The 21574-nt window shown below is 47.6% G+C and overlaps 1 protein-coding gene across 5 annotated transcripts in view; it reads left to right on the top strand.

The window, feature by feature from the left end:
* Positions 1-16868, top strand: part of PTP4A3 (protein tyrosine phosphatase 4A3) — a 100244-nt gene extending 83376 nt beyond the window's left edge. For all 5 annotated transcript variants that reach the window (XM_079984555.1, XM_079984558.1, XM_079984557.1 and 2 more), the window contains 3 exons: positions 5410-5540; positions 8012-8086; positions 11216-16868. In XM_079984555.1, coding sequence (XP_079840681.1) covers positions 5410-5540; positions 8012-8086; positions 11216-11333 — 324 coding nt within the window. In that variant the 3' untranslated portion in view covers positions 11334-16868. The remainder of the gene's footprint in view (positions 1-5409; positions 5541-8011; positions 8087-11215) is intronic.
* Positions 16869-21574: the final 4706 nt, after the last annotated feature.

Here is a 21574-nt window from a genome sequence, read left to right as displayed (position 1 = left end):
GTGTAATCTTTGCTTCCTGCTCCAGAATGCATGCTTAAAGATCAGTAGTATCGTTTCAGGCAGCTCTGTCTAGTTTCAAGCCCGGACTCAGGGCAATTTGTTTCCCAAAAGTTGGGAGGTAACTTAACTGGTGGGGGCGCGGGTGGCCTGTGAGTTAAACCACAGAGCTTAGGACTTGCCGATCAGAAGGTCGGTGGTTCGAATCCCCGTGACGGGGTGAGCTCCTGTTGCTCAGTCCCTGCTCCTGGCAACCTAGCAGTTCGAAAGCACGTCAAAGTGCAAGTAGATAAATAGGTACCACTCCGGCGGGAAGGTAAACAGCGTTTCCATGCGCTGCTCTGGTTCGCCAGAAGCGGCTTAGTCCTGCTGGCCACATGACCCGGAAGCTGTACGCCGGCTCCCTTGGCCAATAAAGCGAGATGAGCGCCACAACCCCAGAGTCGGCCACAACTGGACCTAATGGTCGGGGTCCCTTTACCTTTAACTTAACCGGAGGTCTCTTTACGTAAGCTTTGGTAAGATCTGAGAAGCAGTAGTCATACCTCTTGCTACATTTGATTAGGTCTTTTCAGGTTGCATCCTGCAGTGACCCGGAAGTACCGGAAAGGGTTACTTCCGGGTTTCGCCACTTGCGCAGACGCACAAAATGACGTCACACGCACGCGCAAAAGTGGCGAATCGCAACTGTGCATGCGCAGACCCGGGTTGCGTTCCTTTCAGTTTGCGAACGGGGCTACAGAACGGATTGCGTTCGCAACCAGAGGTACCACTGTACAGTGGTTCCTTGGTTCTCAAACGTAATCCGTTCCGGAAGTCCGTTCCACAACCAAAGCGTTCCAAAAGCAAGGCGTGCTTTCCCATAGAAAGCAATGCGGCACGAAATGTTGGTGTGGCGAGAGGATGGAGGAATAACTTAACCCCACATTTTTCTCTTCGTTTTATTTGCATAGTCACACCCTCTGCCAACCCTCCCCCCCCCTTGCTGAAATTAAGCTTGAAAATAACATTCTGTTGCAACCGATGAGTTGTGTTGTGTGTACTGTATATCATTGTGATGCTGGTGCGTACATTGCTGTTATTCATAAGAGTTGGGAGGGAGAGTTGAGAGTTTTTGCAGGGGTGTTCTGAGGATGAAATTTTGGGGGGAGGGGCGCCTACTGCACCGCCTTAGGCTCCTTGGAAGAAAACGGTGATGTTGTTGTTGTTGTTTGGTCGTGTCCGATGACCCCATGGACCAGAGCACACCAGGCACTCCTGTCTTCCACTGCCTCCCATAGTTGGGTCAAACTCATGCTGGTAGCTTCGCGAACACTGTCCAACCATCTCGTCCTCTGTCGTCCCCTTCTCCTTGTGCCCTCCATCTTTCCCAACATCAGGGTCTTTTCCAGGCAGTCTTCTCATGAGGTGGCCAAAGTATTGGAGCCTCAACTTCAGGATCTGTCCTTCCAGTGAGCATTCAGGGCTGATTTCCTTCAGAATGGATCAGTTTGATCTTCTTGCAGTCCATGGGACCCTCAAGAGTCTCCTCCAGCACCAGAATTCAAAAGCATCAATTATTCGGCGATCAGCCTTCTTGATGGTAAAACGGTGATATGTAAATGTAATAAACAAACAGCAAGTGGAATTTTGGCAGAGGCAAATACAGGGGTGCATGGCTGCTTTGGCTGCCCTGGGTACCCCAACTGTTGCAGACAATGAAAGGCAAGGGGGAGGCACCCAATTTTGGCATCACACTGGGCACCGCTGAAATATTAAAGCCCGACGTCCACCACCAAATTTTGGACGCGTGGAGCTGTTTCACTCTCACTGGACACACGTTCTCAACATCCTGCCTCCTTGTCGCTTTTATTGTATCTCGCTCTATGTGGGGCTGCCCTTGAGACTGACCCAGAAACTCCAGCGGGTGCAGAATGCCGCGACGAGACTACTTACAGGGTCCTCGCCGCGGGATCACATTCACCCGGTGCTATACCAGCTGCACTGGCTCCCAGTAGAGTACAGGATCAGGTTTAAGTTGCTAGTTTTAACCTTCAAAGCCCTATATGGCCTTGGATCCTCGTACATACGGGACCGCCTCTCCTGGTATGTCCCACGGAGGACATTACAGTCTTAAAACAAAAACATATTGGAGGTCCCAGGCTACAGGGAGGTTAGGCTGGTCTCAACCAGGGCCAGGGCCTTTTCAGTACTGGCTCCGATCTGGTGGAACGCTCTGTCACAAGAGACTAGGACCCTGCGGGACTTGACATCTTTCTGCAGGGCCTGCAATACAGAGCTGTTCCGCCTGGCCTTTGGCCAAAGCACAGTCTGACCCCCTCTTCACAGAACTCTAGCCCAATGGTTGCCATTAATTTGATTTTGAACTGATTTCAGAATGAATTGATTTTAGAATGCTGTGTTACTTTTATTGTTGTTAGCCGCTCTGAGCCCGGCTTCGGCTGGGGAGGGCGGGATATAAATAAAATATTATTATCATTATTCCTTCTCCCTTAAAAGACAAAACAAAAGGGGGCTTTCATGCGCCCGAATCTGTTTCTGCTTTGTGCGGGTGCCGTTGATTGCGTCCCTGCATGGTTCTCGTTTCACGTCGAACAAGGCGACATTGTGGCTTCCTCCTTATCGGCCTCGCATCGCATTTTGCGGCCGGCAGCCTGAAAACAGCCTGTCCTATTTACCTTGCATAGCCCTTTTCCTCCCCGACCCGCCCGTTCCTTGGAAAGGATTTGCGGAGGCTTGGTTGGTGAAACTCCCCTCTCTCTGTCTCTCTATCTCCCCCCCCCCCACCTAACCCCAAACCCGTTCTAAATGGGCAGCTTGTCGAGAGCCAGCTTGCAAACATTTTTTCTCTACGCAAAGAAGAGAGAGAGAGAGCCTGTTTGCAAGATGCAACTTTGGGGCTCCAGAGAGAAAATCAGATCACTCGGAGTCTTCCCTTTCTCTGCAACCCTCTTTGGGGGTGCAATCTTGCTTTGGGAGGGGTGTTGCCTACAGGCTTTCCTTTCTCATTTTTGCAAAACGGGCTCTTCTGCAAGGCTGCTCATAAGAGCAAAGGCCCAGCCTGCCTTCCAGGTCTCCGTAGCCGGGAGAGAAGACAGCTCCGCGTCCTAGAAATGAACTATTTACGAGCCGCATCTGTGAAACCTCCTCCTTGGGTCGGTGCCTCGCCGATTACGCACAACCAGTGGATTTATTGCCGGCCCCAGGGGGAAGGCCTTATCCAGGCTTGGCTGGCCCCCCTCTCTCCCTGTTCCCTTTCCTATCCAAGCCTGTCTTCCTTCGTTCGAGAACGGGCGGCCGTTTATGGTGCAGAAGGTTTTTCGTGTGCCTGCGTGCTCTTGTTTGCAAAGGGGTGGAATCAATCCAGGGTTGAAGTCATTTTGTCGACCGCGGAACTCATGGATGATCCCAACACGGTTGCACAGGGAAATCCAGATGGATTTATCCCATGCCACATAGCAGCTAGAAACCCAGAACGGTGTGTTACATATCAGGTCAGGCCCACGTCCCGTCTAGATCAGTTTTGTCTGCACTGAATGGCAGCAAAGCTTTTCAAAAAATATATTTTATTGGAAGAAAAGATAGAGTGACAAAGAAGAATGAAGAAGTGAGAATGGAAAAGAGAATAAAAAGTTACGTTTCTATAAATTATTATGGAATACAGTGGTACCTCTGGCTGCGAATGGGATCCATTCCAGAGGCCCGTTCGCAACATGAAAAGCCCACAACCTGAAGCGCTGTATCTGCGCAGGTGCTTGGCGCGATTTGTCGCATCTGCGCACGTGCGATTTAGCGCTTGCGCGAGCGGCGAAACCCAGAAGTAACCCTTTCCAGTCGCTGTGGGACGCAACCTGAAAAAACGTAACATGAAAAAAACGTAACATGAGGTATGGCTAATAATAATAATAATAATAATAATAATAATAATATTTATACCCTGCCCATCTGACTGTGTTTCCCCAGCCTCTCTGGGTGGATCCCAGCAAAATATTAAAAACATGATAAAACATCAAACATTAAAAACTTCCTAAGCAGGGTTGCCTTCAGGTTATTATTATTTTATGCTCTGTCCTTAATACACATATAGTTATCTATAACCTAATATAGTTTGAGTAAAACTCACTCCAAATATCATTGTATTTATCCAAAGGAAGTCCACATCTCTTAGGGTTAGGCGATATCTGTTTTTCAATATTGCGATCTATAAGCAGCCTGTTCATATATTGTTATGTTCAACTTTGAGTTTATAAAAAGGGCAAATGTTTTAATGCAGCCTTTCTCAACCTGTGGGTCCCCAGATGTTGTTGAACTACAACTCCCATCACCCCTAGCTAGCAAGGCCAGAGCTCAGAGATGATGGGAGTGGTAGTCCAACAACATCTGGGGACCCGCAGGTTGAGAACCGCTGGTTTAATGCATACTTTTTAAGCTTTGTGTATAACTTTTTAAAGTCACTTGTAATAAGATGAAGAAGGTTTTAAAATGGATTATTAAAAATATAAGGTGCATGAACAAGTCTAAAATAATGGAACCAAGAAGGGGAGTGGAGGGAAGTCAAGCAAAATATTATGGTTTTAAAATGCGTTTATGATTTTGTGTGTGTGTGTATGATCAATAAATTGCTTGTAAAAAAAATACACATATATTGTTATGTTCATATGTTGTTAGGTTGCCAAGCCATTGATTAAGAAGAATCGTATCTCTGTTCTTCCAGTTCATCAGTATCAATCTCATTAGGGCGCTTAGAGTAATTCTGAGAATAAACTTGTAAGAAAATTAAGGAATTTTGGAATGTAATTTATAATGAATGATTAAGGTATCCTTCCATTAAAAGAAAAAAGAAAAACCTTAGGCATTTCTCCTGGGGATACTAGGTCCATATATACCTAAAAATGCGAGAGAAATATTCTTTTACGCTACAGTAGCTGCAAGAATACTAATCGCCACAAATTGGAAAGGAGAGAAAACTCCAAAAAGGTGGAGTGGCAAAATTTGTTGGAGTACGCTGAGTTGGCAAAAATGACAGAAAAACTGAGAGATCATACTGATCAAACATTTATTAGGAAATGTACAAAAAAAAAATCTTATTGAATACTGTAATAACATCACACCAGTAGCAGGACTTTGAATAACTTCTGTGGCAGGAAGATCAATCATAAGAGAACATAACACTGATGAAAATTGAAAAAAATTAAATTAATTGTGCACTAAATAAAGCAGTAAATACATGATGGGAAATTGTTAGAAACTCAAGAAGAATATACAGTGATGTGACGCAACAAATATTATTGCTTTCTTTGCTTTTTCCTGATTAACCCTTATGTTTGTTACTTCTTTTTAATCTCAATAAAGCATTAAAAAAGGAGGTAAATAAACCTCTCTCTATCTCTCTTTGTGCCCCCTCTCTTCCAGGACTGGCCCTTTGACGACGGCGCTCCGCCACCCACCAAGATTGTGGACGACTGGCTCAACCTGCTGAAAACCAAGTTCTGCGAAGACCCCGGCTGCTGCGTGGCTGTCCATTGCGTGGCTGGCTTGGGACGGTAAGCCGGAGCTCCGCACTCTCAAAGGAGCCTGGGACTGTATGGAACTCCCCTCAGTCTAAGTCAGGCCATTCTTCTGTCGGGAAAGCATGAGGCTCTTCATCTCAGGGTTGTGGGTTCAGGCCCCGCATTCGGCAAAAGAGTCCTGCATTTCAAGGGGTTCAACTAGATTTCTCAAACTTGGGTCTTTTTTGGGACCACAACTTCCTTCATCCCTACCTAGCAGGGCCCGTGGTCTGGGATGATGGGAGTTGTAGTCCAACTACAGCTGGAGACCCCAAGTTTTGGAAACCCAGGACTAGATCAAGGGAAGTAATTGTATAATAATAATAATAATAATAATAATAATAATAATAATAATTTCATTCCCCAGCCACTCTGGGCTGCTGCAAACAGAATATTAAAAGCACCATAAAACATCAAACGTTAAAAATGTCCCTAAACAGAATTGCCTTCAGATGTTTTCTAAAAGTCAGATAGTTGTTTATTTCCTTGACATCTGATGGGAGGACATACCACAGGGCAGGTGCCACCACCGAGAAGGCCCTCTACCTGGTTCCCTGTAACCTCGCTTCTCGCAATGAGGGAACCGCCAGAAGGCCCTCGGTGCTGGACCTCAGTGTCCAGGCTGGATGATGGGGGTGGAGACGCTCCTTCAGGAATACAGGACCGAGGCTGTTTAGGGCTTTAAAGGTCAGCACCAACACTTTGAATTGTGCTCAATGAAGGTCTTTCAGGGATCGGTGTTATGTGGTCTTGGCGGCCGCTTTCAGTCCCCAGTCCAGCTGCCACATTCTGGATTAGTTGCAGTTTCACCAAAGGTAGCCTCACGTAGAGAGCATTGCAGTTGTCCAAGCGGGAGATGACCAGAGCATGCACCACTCTGGCGAATACCATGCCCAATTCTGGGCACCACAGTTTAAGAAGGATGTTGACAAGCTGGAAGGTTTGCAGAGAAGGGCGACCAAGATGATCAAGGGTCTGGAGACCAAGCCCTATGAGGAGCGGTTGAAGGAGCTGGGTCTTTTTAGACCGGAGAAGGATATGGCCACTTGTCATGTATGATTTATTTGAGCTCTGCAATGCAGGGTGTTTGGGCAAGATGATGCCTCCAACTCTGCAATTCTATCTCAGCTAGCTCATTGTGGGAGGGGGCTCTTCAGGAATTTAAACTGAAACGTCCATGACACATGGCTATCCAAACCCCAAGATGAAGCTCACGAGACCATGACGAAAGTCAAAATGCATTATGAAACCGAATATCATGATACGGGCTTCAAACCGGTCCAGGGCGATATATCTACAGATCAGCCAGCCTTCCTTTTGGTTGAATCCTAAAGGCCAGATAGAGTGGCCACATGTAACACACACAGTTCAAAGTGTTGGTGCTGACCTTGAAAGCCCTAAGCGGCCTCAGTCCAGTATACCTGAAGGAGCATCTCCAGCCCCATCGTTCTGCCCAGACACTGAGGTCCAGCGCCAAGGGCCTTCTGGCAGTTCCCTAACTATGAGAAGCCAAGTTACAGGGAACCAGGCAGAGGGCCTTCTCGGTAGTGGCACCCGCCCTGTGGAACACCCTCCCAGCAGATGTGAAGGCAATAAACAACTATTTTACTTTTAAAAGACAACTGAAGGTGAAGCTTTTAATGTTTAATAGACTATTGTATTTTAATATTCTGTTGGAAACCGCCCAGAGTGTCTGGGGAAACCCATCCAGGTGGGTGGGGTATAAATTATAAATTATTATTATTATTATTATTATTATTATTATTATTATTATTATACACACCCAGGTCTCTGGTTCCCCACCCCTGGATTAAAAAGTGTGAGGTGCAAGGTAAAGGGACCCCTGGCCATTAGGTCCAGTCGTGGCCGACTCTGGGGTTGCGGCGCTCATCTCGCTTTATTGGCCGAGGGAGCCGGCGTACAGCTTCCGGGTCATGTGGCCAGCATGACTAAGCCGCTTCTGGTGAACCAGAGCAGCACACAGAAACGCTGTTTACCTTCCTGCCAGAGTGGTACCTATTTATCTACTTGCACTTGACGTGCTTTTGAACTGCTAGGTTGGCAGGAGCAGGGACCAAACAATGGGAGCTCACCCCGTTGCGGGGATTCGAACCGCCGACCTTCTGATCGGCAAGTCCTAGGCTCCGTGGTTTAACCCACAGCGCCACCCGTGTCCCATGAGGTGCAAGCATATTGCAAAATACCAACGAGAGAACCAGCTGGCCTTATAGGGAGAGTGACAAGGGCCTGTTCAAGGCTTTAACTAGCTGTAAATATCTAAATGCTCAAGTTGGGAAGGGGGTGTGTGTTTAATTACGTTTACTGCAGCTGTGAATGAAGTCCTGTGCCTTTTTCCTCCTCCTTCCCCTGCAAAAATAAAAATGCCAGTCATTTTTCTCTAGTTGAACCCAGTTTATTCTTCCTAGTATGATGGTTTAATCTTCTTTCTCTCTTTTTTAAACCAGAGCTCCGGTTCTTGTCGCGCTGGCGCTGATTGAGAGCGGAATGAAATACGAAGATGCCATTCAGTTTATTAGACAGTAAGTGCCTCTCAGCCGCCTGCTAAGATCCAGATTAATGGCCCGGCGTTCCCAGACTGGCTTGATGCTTGTGGAGAGGGGAGTCAGGGGTTGCTTATGGAAAAGGCAGAGGTCGTTCGGCCTCACGAACGCACCAAAAATGGCGAGCGTGCGACTCGCTGGCATAGGTGCGCTCCACCCAGAAAGCCGATCAGGTGCAGACTCATAAAAGATGGCTGGGACAAGTCCCCCCCCCCCCCCTTCTCTTGAACTCTTGGTTTCGGTTTAGCTGAACGAATCAGAACCTGACCTACAAATTTACACAGGCAAATCTGTTTGTTTATGGCCAGGATCCGAGGCCCATGGAAATTTAAACAGCAGTCTTTCCCCCCGCCCTCCCCAAAATTGCGATTCTGCTACGGAGGGGACTTTGAAAAGCACTTTGTTAAATGCTTCTGGGCACTCCCGCGTCTCGAGACGCAGCTTTTGCACCCGAGCCTCGGTCTTCCATACTTGATCAAGGTAATGGGTAGAGATACTGCTTGGGTTATCAATGGACTGACTTTAAGGGGCAGGCTTTTATTATGACAAGCCATTCGGCTTTCTCTTCCTGTCCTCAACAACTCGACTCTCGGCACACCTGACGATGATCTCAGTTTTGGTCCTGGTGCTAAACATCTGGAAGAACTTTCTGACAGTAGGGTTCTGTTCAGCAATGGAATAGTCTCCCTCAGGAGGTTGTGGACTCTCCTTCCTTGGAGATTTTTAAGCCGAGGTTGGATGGCCATCTGTCAGGGATGCTTTAGCTGAGATTCCTCAATTGTAGGACTGGGTTGGGCTGGATGACCCTCGGCGCCCCTTTCTATCATTCTATCATTCTACTCTGCTGGAGTCATAGTGGTGGCTGTACCACTTCATAGTCCTAAGCAGTGTCTCACATCTAATTTCCCTTCCTACGACAGCAGAAACCCTAAATGGAGAAAGCTAGCCTATCAAGAGGAACGTGGATGGCGCTGTGGGTTAAACCACAGAGCCTAGGACATGCCGATCAAAAGGTCGGCAGTTCGAATCCCCGTGACGGGATGATCTCCCGTTGCTCGGTCCCTGCTCCTGCCAACCTAGCAGTTCGAAAGCACGTCAAAGTTCAAATAGATAAATAGGTACCGCTCTGGCGGGAAGGTAAACGGCGTTTCCGTGCGCTGCTCTGGTTCGCCAGAAGCGGCTTAGTCCTGCTGGCCACATGACCCGGAAGCTGTACGCCGGCTCCCTCGACCAGTAAAGCTAGATGAGCGCCGCAACCCCAGAGTCGGTCACGACTGGACCGAATGGTCAGGGATCCCTTTACCTAGCATATCAAGAAGAAGGATTTAGCTAAGCCTTGTTCTCCCTGAGAGGCTAACTTCCCATGCAAAGATGCAAGGGGATTCCTGTAATCCTGTAACAGTGACACCGTCACAGCGATACAGGAAGGTGTGCTATACAGGCCAGGCCATTGGTCTTCTCTAGGTTAGTGCTGTCTACACTGACTGGCAGAATCTCTCGAGGGTTTCAGACAGGGGGTCTTTTCCAGCTGCACCCAGAGACGCTCTTTGGGGATAGAACCCTCAGCCTTCTGCTTGCTGAGCAGATGCCCTCCGTCTGAGCTATGACCCTTCCCCAAATCCCACGTCGCTAGCAGATATAGTACCTAAAGAGAGAGTTGAGCCAATCTACTGAGAACCAGTCAGTCTGTGTCAGGGATGTTTCGATCGCGTGACGAGGGACGCTGCAGGATTCTGCACTAACTGATGATGTTGGGAAGTTTAACCTGGAGCCTTCTGCATGCCAAGCAACTGATCTCCCTCTGAGGTGCAACCCGTTGCTGTCGCATGGCACACCCACCCACCCTGCCTCTCGCTTTCAGGGGGGTTATTCTTGGGGAGCGGGGCGTTGTTGCCCTGCCAGAAAGTCATCTGGGGTTAGGGAAGGACTAAAATGAACCTTGGGGGGGAGGGAGGAATCCAGTGAAAACTGTCCGGCCGGATCCGGCAAGGATTACGGTCCATCTGGCCGCATCTCCTGGCTTGCAACTGTAATAGCTGTGTGAGCCCTTCGTCGCCACCAGCTCTGCTTACGAGCTGCTCTCAATCCCTCCTCTAATCTCCTTAGCGTGTTCTGCTAAGGCCGCGCAACAGGGATTTTTCCTTCAGCCTCTCCCTCGTGCTCCTGGCAGAGCAAGGACCTTGGGGAGGGGGCTGAATGGCCGGAAACGTCTCTTCTTGCCGTGGGATCACATTCATCCAGTGCTTTACTAACTGCACTGGCTCCTGGTGGAGTACAGCATCAGGTTTAAGGTGCTGGTTTTGACCTTTAAAGCCCTATGCGGCCTAGGACCCTCGTACCTGCGGGACCGCCTCTCCTTGTATGCCCCGCAAAGGACCTTAAGGTCCACAAATAACAACACTTTGTAAGTCCCGAGCCTCAAGGAGGTTAGATTGGTCTCAACTAGGGCCAGGGCCTTTTCAGTACTGGCCCCGACTTGGTGGAACACTCTGCCACAAGAGACTAGGGCCCTGCGGGACTTGACATCGTTCCTCAAGGCCTGCAAGACAGGGCTGTTCTGCCCGGCCTTTGGTCTGGACTCAAGTCTGACCCTTATGTTTCCCTCCCCTTATGGTCTTGATTTATCGGCTACTTTTAAAATGAGGCTGCATTTTAAATTGTTTTTTTCTTTTTCTTTTTCCCCTATCTTTTTTACTGTGATTTTATTGGTGTCAGCTGCCCTGAGCCCAGCTCTGGCCGGGGAGGGCGGGGTATAAATAAAATTTATTTATTATTATTATTATTATCGTTATTATTATTATAAGCCCCACCCTCCCGCATCTGGAATCGAGGGCACAGCTGGGGCTGCTCTGACCAGCCCTTTCTGCGGAAGAGAGAGTTTTGCTGCTGCACAGCCTTGGAAACACCTAACTGGGGCTGGCAAAGATAGCTTTTTCTTCCGGCATGTGAGGGTCTCTTCCAGGACTTCAGGAAAGGTTTTACTTGGGGTCAAGAAGCTGTGTGTGTGTGTGTGTTCAACGCTTGCAAGGTGTTTTTGATCAGCACACCAAAGCTTTGATTTTTCTATCCCCTCCCTCCCTTCTTTCTCTCTCTCTCTCTCCTCGCCAGGAAGCGCCGCGGAGCCATCAACAGCAAGCAGCTGACGTACCTGGAGAAGTACCGGCCCAAACAGCGGCTGCGTTTCAAGGACCCACAGAACCACAAGAACAAATGCTGCATCATGTAACCTCAGTAATAGCCTTTTGCCAAAACACACACACACAAACTCCGCAAACACAAACACAGGGCTTGACCTCTGAAGTCCCAGGCGGCAACCTTCCCCACTGGGCAGGATTCCCCTTGTTCGGCGCCGCCAAATCCGGCAGCGCTGGGATCTGAGCCTAGGAAGGAAGGTGGCTGAGTCCACCCCCCCCCCCAAAAAAACCTAGAAATTATGTTGTTGTTTTTCCCCCTGTCCCCCTCTCCTCGCAGAACACTCGCCAAGTGTGACGATGGCACACCACAATGCAATTGTGCTTCTGTTCCTTGGTGGTGGGGTGTATCTATCTGGGACCACCACAGCCCCTCTTCCATGCCCCCCCAAAAAAACACCTCCTTTCCAGGCAGGGGCAGGTCCCAGCAGGGGCCGAGTGGGATCGCTTTGGGTGGGATAGGCTTCTTGCAGCTCAGATCGCTTGCCACTGCCTCAGCTCTCTCTGATGCTAGCGTGGCTTCCGACGCACCAAGCCAAAAGCTCTTTTGGCAGTGCCACCCTGCCACTGCCCCCCCCCCTTTCTGCTGGGGATGGTGGTCTCCAATTGACAGGTTTTGCCAGGCCTTCTCGAACCCAGGTGGCAAGTTGGTTTTGGCCGGAGGGATGGCATTGGTTGGGTAATGGCGTGATGGGTTAGTAGCCACCTTCTTGCAAGGTAGTCCTGTGGTCTATTTGGGTAACCTGCTGCAATCTTTGATCTAACCCCACGAAGGGGGTTTCCTTGCTCCATTTGGGAAAGGTACAGGGAATTTTCTCTTCAATTCACATCAGGAAAGCAAACAGGCTCTCTGCCGAAGGCATCATAGTTCTACCTTGTGAGATTCCGTCTCCCAGGTGCTACGATTCCTCTGTGTGTGTGTGTGTGTGTGTGTGTGATCAGAAGTTGGTCCCTTCACGTTTAAATCATCCGATTCCCATCCTTGCCTCTGCTTGCAAGGGCATCCTAGGGTTGTAGCTCATTGGCAAAGGTTTGGCTTACCTGCACGAGAGACAGGAGCGAGGTCAGGGGAGGCAGGTAGCTAGTAAAAAATGGTTTTTGGTCTGAGAACAGAGGGCTTCAGGAATGTTTGGCATTGGGCTCAGGAACTGGGAAGAGGCATGAGACAGACAGCTGTTTCATGCATGGAACGACATCTGATTTGGACATGGAGGACTGCACAATTTATTCCTGTCTCCGCCCTAAGCCTTAAGAGATCAGGCCAGGGGAAAGGAACCGCTCCTGCCCCTTGCAGCTATTCCTGCAGTCGCGGGACGTTTACGAGGAGATCCCACTTCGCGGGAGAAGAATAAATGAGCATGCAATGTAATTTTGGCACCCAGGGAGATCCCCGGACCTTGTGGGTCCAGTTTTAAGAGACAGAGGAAGCTGGACCCAGGAGAAGGCAGGCTAATAAATTCTCCTCTGACTCTTCACAGGTTGTGAGGAGGTTACCGGAAGCTTTAAAACCCATTTTCCGTGCTGCAGTTTTGCCCTTGTCAAGAGCACCCAAGCCACACCGTCGGTTTTCATGCTTAAAGTTTTTAATCGCTATTAAACGCACAAGTTATTTCTGGTGATTTTGTCTTTGCAAAGCTAAATTGTGCCATTGCCGCCTGGGTGCTTGCAGATTTGCTGTGTGAGCATAGCAGCAGCGGCTGGTCTTATACTGGAGCCATGCAGAAATCACAGCCCCCAAATCCCCCCCTTCAGCAGGGAAATGGCTGTTCTAGGGAGCTAAGGCTATGTGCCCCTCAGTGCAAAAAACATTGGTAACAATTCTACCCCCAGTGCATTATGGGTCAAGAAATCAGGGGACTGCGGGAGGGGGGGTGAGGAATAATAATTCTGCCCCTCTTGCCTCATTCTGGTTTCCCTAGTCCTATTTTGCGGCTTGGCTACTGAAGCCCCACTTCCAAATTATGAAAATCTTCAGCAGGGATTGCTCAAAGGTCATGAGATCCTGAAACTTGCTTTTTTTGTTTTGCTAGCAAAAAAATGGGAGTTCTGGGCACATAGCCACGTTTTGTGTGCTCTCCTCCTTTTCTGGCGCTTGGGAATGGCATGCAACGTTAATCACAGGCGTGCAACTGGTTGCAGGTGCACACATTCCATCTGCATGCAGAACTCCCTGGCCGAAGCGGTAATCCGTGTCGGAAATAGATGAATTAAAGTCCCCATGAGCAAATCGAGGATCTTTGCTTTTGGCAAAAGTGCGCGGAGACTTGCTCTGCCTCCCTGTAAGCCTTGTTATTATTAGTGCTCTGAAGGTGAACATGCCCCGATCTGAGATGCGCAGCCCACAGAGACGCCACAGCTACTGCTTTCCTCTTGTTTGTGTAGCAGAAGTTTCAGTTGCGTTTTTAATACCTTCAAGCAAAAAAAGTTCAGCATTTTGCTTTTTAAACTTTTAAGGTTGTCTCCCTTGGCCCGGAAAGCTTTCTTCCGGTTGACGATAAATGTGCAGTCCTCTTGACGGCTTCCATGCGTGGGTGGGAGCGATTTCCTGTGCTGAGAGCTCAAGTGTGCAGCCAGCAGGTTATGGGATGGAGGATGGGTGGGAATTGTTCAGCCTGCAAAGGCGTGACTTGGTGGAGGGAACAGTTTGGGGGGGGGGGGAGCAGGCAGGCAGCTGCTTTGGGTGAGCTTCTACCAAATTGGGGGGGGGGGAATGAGATTTATGGGGGGAAAGCCTTGCAGACTAGGGTGGACTCAAGCAGATCGCAGCACAAAATACGCATGGCCTAATTTTGCGCCTGCGCCCAAATCTGGGCTAACTCTTGGGGCAGAAGCAGGATTGCACCATTTCCCCAGGATTTCGGGCTGCAGGCAGAGAGACTGTTGTGCGGAAGCACGGGCTCCTTGCATGTAGACAGCTAGCATGTCAGGGAGAAGGAAGACTCGGCCCACCCACCTCTTCTGGCAAATGGCTTTCATGTGCACTGCTGCGATTTCCTCCCACGTGAAACATTCAAATAATTGGATTTCCTCTTCCCTCGGACTCAAGTGGTGCAAATTAGGACAGGGATGCCTGTATCGGAAAGAGGTGGTCGCGCCAACACAACTTTATCCTGACCCTCCCGGTTTTAATTTTTAATTTTATTTCTTAAATGTTGCTTATAGTTGTCACGTCCAAGGAGTGAAGCATCGAGCCTGTTTATATATTTCACTGCCAGCCTCCAGGTAGAGGGGATCCTTCAGGAAGCACATTCCTCACTTTGGCCCCTAGTCAGCAACCTTCTGCCATCAGCACATAATGTGCCCATTTGCCGTAAAACCTCATAGCCTGGAGATGCCATCTTTACGATAGAGTCTGGCCACTCAGCTTGCTCCAGAGCCCAAGATTAGTATCTGGGGAACACAGTGCCCTCCCTCAAATTAAATGTGACCACCATTTGTGCTGACCATGAACTTGCGGGGGGTGGTTGGAGAGCAGTGGTCAGCACAGGCAGGGAAAAGTTATTTTTATCTACCTGCTGCATCAAGAATGTTCTTTAAAAGGGCACAAGCGCCAACTTTTTTTTAAAAAGATCCTTTCCGAAAAGCGCCGTTCTTTCTCTCAAATGTGCGCCTTTTGCAAAAAAATTCCCCATCGGTCTCTTTTTAGAAAAATAAAATTTAAAAAATCATAGCACATAAAATGTCTTCAGACCTTACTTCAGAGCACTGGCTCAGCCAGACACAGATATACCAGCATTCTTAATAGCCTTATAGTGTGGAAATCTTGAATTCAGATTTAAAAAAACATGAAAACTTGCGTGTGTCCTCTAGCAGGGAGGCGGGGAAAACATATATATAAATTTGCAATGCCTCTTGTGGTTTTTGTGTGTGTGGTATTGGGAGAGGCAATTTTTCTCTCCCGGCTGTTGTAAAGCAAAAGTGATCATGTTCCTCCACAGATCTCAAGGCTCTTTGCACCACATCGCAGCCGAGAGTGGGGATTTGAAACGCCCTCTTGGCTCTGGTATGATATGGCTCATTACAATGTCCAGGAATGTGAATTTAAATGATGTGTGTGTGTGGTTTTTTTTAATTATTAAAAACAATGATAATGTTTTTTCGGAGGGGGGATTTCCAACTGCTAATGCAAACGTCACAATGAAATGAGGTTTTATGGTTCAAGGGGAGAAAGGGGGCTTCCAGCATAACTCCAAGGCTCCTTCCACCATAGCTGTCAACATTTCCCCTTTTTTTAAGGGAAATTCCCTTATTCCGAATAGGAGTCCTCATAAGAAAAGGGAAAAGTTGACAGCTATGCATTCCACCCCAAGGCATCCAGAGAATTCCTCAGACCCTCCTTCGTTGCACCCTCAATGTAACATCCCAGAAGTGATGGGCGTAGTTTGCCCAACATTTCCCCGTGCACAAGTTTTTCCCACCGGAAAGCAATCGATTGCATTGAATGTGCAGCATGGTGGGGGCGAGCGAGCCCTCCCCTGTGGCACCCTTGGGGGCATGGAAAGAGCCTTTTGGGAAGGGAGGGGACGAAGGGAACACACCTGGCAGGAAGGAAATTGGAACGGCTGCCACCACATCGACCTCACACCCCATTTAATCTTCCAGTGGTCTGGGGGCGCCTTAAATTCCGCCGGCTTCTTCCAACACTGCTCTTGCGCTATCGAGGCAACGGGGTGGCGCCCTAGCTTGAGCATCGCCCGACCCCAAGGGGGGGGGGGACAGCCATGCAGTTGGCACAGAGCATTCCTGGCACACCAATTCTCCCACGCCACTTGGCTGTGGTGGCGGGAAAGCGAATTAAACCTTGGTGAAATCGCTGGCGATGTTTTAATCGAGGGCAGCTTCTAATCCCTGCTGAGGGCGCAAGGGGGCATTTTTCCGGACTGGTACGCCTGGCTTCAATATTTTAGTGTTCTGGGATGTGTGTCTGAATTTTCCCAACCCACTCTGTTTCTTTTTGAAATGTGTTTTCCCAAAGATACACCGGACGATCCTTCTGATTCCTTCAGCAGTGGGATTTTACATGTCTCCCTTTTTTAAAAACTCGGTGCGCCATTAGTTCATAGGCCTGCCTTCCCTAATTCGACGTCCTGCCACTCCCATCAGCCCCGCCCTCAGCTGGCTGAGGCTTCTGGGAGTTGTAGTTCAGAACATGGAGAGAGCGCCAAGTTGGAGGAGGCTGTTGTAGACGGAGACCAGTTACTTGGGGTGTTTGTTGGTTTGTTCGTTTTTCCTCTGAGCCATAGCTAAATTATTATTGTTGGTTTTTACTATTATACCCAGTGCTTTTATATCGGGCAAGCATCACTTTGGCAGATGCCAACGAGGTCCAGACACTTTATAACCTTTTTTTAAAAGAAGAATTATTAAAAAAATAAAATAAGTGAAAACGTGTCTGTTTTTTCTGCTCAAGTCCTGTGTAAAACTGTCAATGCCTTTTTTAAAGTATTCACTTTTTTTTTTTTTTAGTTGTGAGAGGTTTCCTTAAAAGTGTAATAAGGCTGTCCTTGCCTCCAACCGCAACAACAAAGGAAAATTTAAAAAATAAAAAGGCTTCACTGTTTTGTATGAGACTCTGTGTTGCAGCGTGTTTATTTATCTCTCCTTCCCATACGGTAAAACTAGAAGCTGTCCATTGAAACAACCACAATCTGACTCCTTTCCGAGTCATTGTGGTTTGAACGCTGAGCTTAGAGTCATCATAGATTGCTAATCAGATATATAAGCTAATCGCCAAATGGCACTTAAAAACTTACATTGTGGTCACCACAACAGAATGTTTAGGTGCCTTTTTTTTTGCTGCAGAAATTATTATTGTTGTTCATTTCCTTTCTATACTGCTTTATATTTTAAAGGGGGATAATCTCAAAGCTGTTTGCAACACAGCAAATAAAACAAATCCAGAATAAAATTCAACCTTCAGATCTTTTCCTACGTGACATTTCGCTTTTCCTCATATTTATTTACTGACTTTATAGAGCTGCTCCATAGCAGAAGTCCTCTTAAGAAGCCAGTGGGGGGCAGTGGTTCTCAACCTGTGGGTCCCCCGATGTTGTTGAACTACAACTCCCATCATCCCTGAGCTCTGGCCTTGCTAGCTAGGCATGATGGGAGTTGTTGTCCAACAACATCTGGGGACCCACGGGTTGAGAAAGGCTGGATTAGAGCAGTGTTTCCCAACCTTGGGCCTCCAGCTGTTTTTGAACTACAATTTCCATCATCCCTGACCATTGGTCTTGCTAGCTAGGGATGATGGGAGTTGTAGTCCAAAAACAGCTGGAGGCCCAAGGTTGGGATACTGGATTAGAGGGTCAGACTAGGACATCAGGGTTCAAATCCCCACTCCGTCATGAAACCCACGAGGTGACCTTGGAGTCAGTTGCAGTCACATAACCTACCTCACAGGGTCGCCGTAGGGATTAACGGGGGGGGGGTGAGCCATGTAGTCCTTGAGGGAAAAGATGGTATATAAATAAGCTCTTCTGCTGACCTGCTTAAGAAAGCTGGAGGGGACCAGCCAGGTGGAGGTGTCAGTTGGCATCCAGAGATCTCCACGTGGTTGCAGTTGGACCCATGCCACTCGCAAAATGTGCCTGGCTAATTTCTATCTGCTTCTATCTTGATTTGGGGCAGGGGATCAGCAACCTTTCTGCACCTGTGGGTCTATCTTAAAGGTAAAGGGACCCCTGACTATTAGGTCCAGTCGTGGCTGACTCTGGGGTTGCAGCGCTCATCTCGCTTTATTGGCGTACAGCTTCCGGGTCATGTGGCCAGCATGACTAAGCCGCTTCCGGCGAACCAGAGCAGCGCACGGAAACACCGTTTACCTTTCCGCCGGAGCGGTACCTATTTATCTACTTGCACTTAGACGTGCTTTTGAACTGCTAGGTTGGCAGGAGCAGGGACCGAGCAACGGGAGCTCACCCCGTCACGGGGATTTGAACCTCCAACCTTCTGATCGGCAAGGCCTAGGCTCTGTGGTTTAACCCACAACGCCACCTGCGTCCCTTCTATCTTAGGGTTGCCATATTTCAAAAAGTACAAACCAGGACATCCTGAAAGTTGTTGAGCTGCTTTTTTTAAAAAAGAAAACCACCGAAATTGTTGAGCTTTTTAAAGGTTTTTTTTTTGGGGGGGGGGGGTTACCCAAAATTGGTTGAGCTTTCTTTTTTACAAAAACATACATACACACACACAAAAACCACCGTAGTTTTTCCTGCCTAGCATCCAGGACACAAATAACCCAGAGATGCATTTTAAATAAAAGGACACATTCTACTCATGTAAAAACATGCAGATTCCCAGGCCGTCTGCGGGCTGGATTGAGAAGGCGATTGGACCAGATCCAGCCCCCAGGCCTTAGTTTGCCTACCCCTGCCAAGGAAAGTGAAATGGCAATGGGCACCTGGTAGCCTCAAGCCATTTCAGGATCGGCGTGGGTGGCTGAGGGAGGGAGGTGAAGAGCAGGTGTTCGAATGCACCCAAAGCCCTGGTGGAACATGAGTAGAAGTGACTCGGGCCCTTTTAAGGGTGGGAAAGTTCCCGATAGCACATTTACAGTGATGGCGTTGCTCGCCCCCAGAGAGCGGCGCAATTAAGATGGCTATCTTCAGCTGCTTAATCTGACAGCGTGCTGTTGCTTTTTCCTTAAAGCGATGGCAAATCTGTGTTGCAGTAGCCCCATTCCTGCTCGGGGGGGGGGGCTAATATTTGCAACTCCCCCCCCCCCCCGACAGCAGCTTCTTCCTAAAAAATGCAGGCCGCTAGGTCTGCTAGCAACAACGCAGATCAAGGGAAGTAATAGTGCCACTGTATTCTGCTCTGGTCAGACCTCACCTGGAGTACTGTGTCCAGTTCTGGGCACCACAGTTCAAGAAGGACACTGACAAACTGGAACGTGTCCAGAGGAGGGCAACCAAAATGGTCAAAGGCCTGGAAACGATGCCTTATGAGGAACGGCTAAGGGAGCTGGGCATGTTTAGCCTGGAGAAGAGGAGGTTAAGGGGTGATATGATAGCCATGTTCAAATGTATAAAAGGATGTCACATAGAGGAGGGAGAAAGGTTGTTTTCTGCTGCTCCAGAGAAGCGGACACGGAGCAATGGCTCCAAACTACAAGAAAGAAGATTCCACCTAAACATTAGGAAGAACTTCCTGACAGTAAGAGCTGTTTGACAGTGGAATTTGCTGCCAAGGAGTGTGGTGGAGTCTCCTTCTTGGGAGGTCTTTAAGCAGAGGCTTGACAACCATATGTCAGGAGTGCTCTGATGGTGTTTCCTGCTTGGCAGGGGGTTGGACTTGATGGCCCTTGTGGTCTCTTCCAACTCTATGATTCTATGACAGAGGCTAGCTCTTCTGTGCGCCATGTCAGTTGCATTGAGCAGCTGCAGGGCTCTGCCTGCCAACCCAAACACATTTCTGCCTGGCCAGAGTTCGCTTTGCTGTTGGCATCTCTTGATTTTCCCAGACGATAATGCCCACCTGTTTTGCAGGGCACGGCTGAGGTCTGGAATGTGGAGAGGCATCCTTGAGATCTCTGGGTGTGCCTTTGCTTTCCCTTTGTCATAATGCTGTGTGGGCCATGCACTGAGAATCAGGGTAACTTTATCCTGTACTTTGTGGACTTTCTTTGGAGGTTTTGAAGCAGAGGTTCAATGGCCATCTATCAAGGATTCTTTTTATTATTACTAAAAATTTTAATTTATTTAACATAACTGTTACAAAATATAAGCAAAATATTGCAAATGCATACATACAATATATATTTCAAATAAGCACATATATAAGAAAGGAACAAAAGAGAAAAGAAGAAAGAAGGGAAAAAACAAAGAGAAAAGAAGAAGAAGAAAGGTTGGAAGAATTTCTTCCAAGTTGATTCTACAAGTTGTTTATTATTATTTAAAAAAAATAATTTATTTAACATAACTGTTACAAAATATAAGCAAAATATTGCAAATGCATACATACATATATATTTCAAATAAGCACATATATAAGAAAAGAAGAAAAAAGAGAAAAGAAGAAAAAAGGTTGGAAGAATTTCTTCCAAGTTTATTCTACAAATATCTCAATATGAAAATAATAATAAAATTTCATTGATTGACTTCCATCGCTTACACGGCACTTCCTATATACATTTTAAGCAAGATTGTATCTGTTATTCCGTATTTTTCCCATACAATCTCACACAAATATTCTCATCAATAAGTTTTCTAAATCTTTCATAAATCTATTCTAAACACAATCAATACCTTACATTTGATCCTTGTCTGCATAAATAATCATTTAGACAATTCCCATTGTTTCTGGATTAATATTTTTTGGTTTTTGTCAAATCAAATCAGTCAACTTTGCTAATTCCAAGTATTCGCATAATTTATTCAACCATTCTTCTTTGGTTGGAACATAATTTCCTTTCCAATTACTGGCTATCAACATTCTCGCTGCTGTTGTTGCATACAAGAAAATATTCTTTATCATTGAAGGGGGCTGGACTAGATGACTCTTGGGTTTCCCGTCGAAGTCTACAATCCTCGGATTCTACATGCTCCAAAGTGCAATCAGTGTCACACAGTTTACCTGAAGACAAATGGCATGCTGCTTATTAATGTCATAGAATCATAGAGTTGGAAGAGACCACAAGGGCCATCGAGTCCAACCCCCTGCCAAGCAGGAAACACCATCAGAGCACTCCTGACATATGGTTGTCAAGCCTCTGCTTAAAGACCTCCAAAGAAGGAGACTCCACCACACTCCTTGGCAGCAAATTCCACTGTCGAACAGCTCTTACTGTCAGGAAGTTCTTCCTAATGTTTAGGTGGAATCTTCTTTCTTGTAGTTTGGAACCATTGCTCCGTGTCCGCTTCTCTGGAGCAGCAGAAAACAACCTTTCTCCCTCCTCTATGTGACATCCTTTTATATATTTGAACATGGCTATCATATCACCCCTTAACCTCCTCTTCTCCAGGCTAAACATGCCCAGCTCCCTTAGCCGTTCCTCATAAGGCATCGTTTCCAGGCCTTTGACCATTTTGGTTGCCCTCCTCTGGACACGTTCCAGTTTGTCAGTGTCCTTCTTGAACTGTGGTGCCCAGAACTGGACACAGTACTCCAGGTGAGGTCTGACCAGAGCAGAATACAGTGGCACTATTACTTCCCTTGATCTAGATGCTATACTATTGATGCAGCCCAGAATTGCATTGGCTTTTTTAGCTGCCGCGTCACACTGTTGGCGCATGTCAAGTTTGTGGTCAACCAAGACTCCTAGATCCTTTTCACA

The sequence above is a fragment of the Podarcis cretensis genome (genome assembly GCF_951804945.1).
Source record: "Podarcis cretensis genome assembly, chromosome: 7".
In the NCBI taxonomy this organism is placed as follows: domain Eukaryota; kingdom Metazoa; phylum Chordata; class Lepidosauria; order Squamata; family Lacertidae; genus Podarcis; species Podarcis cretensis.
This window is presented reverse-complemented; position numbering and strand designations above follow the sequence as displayed.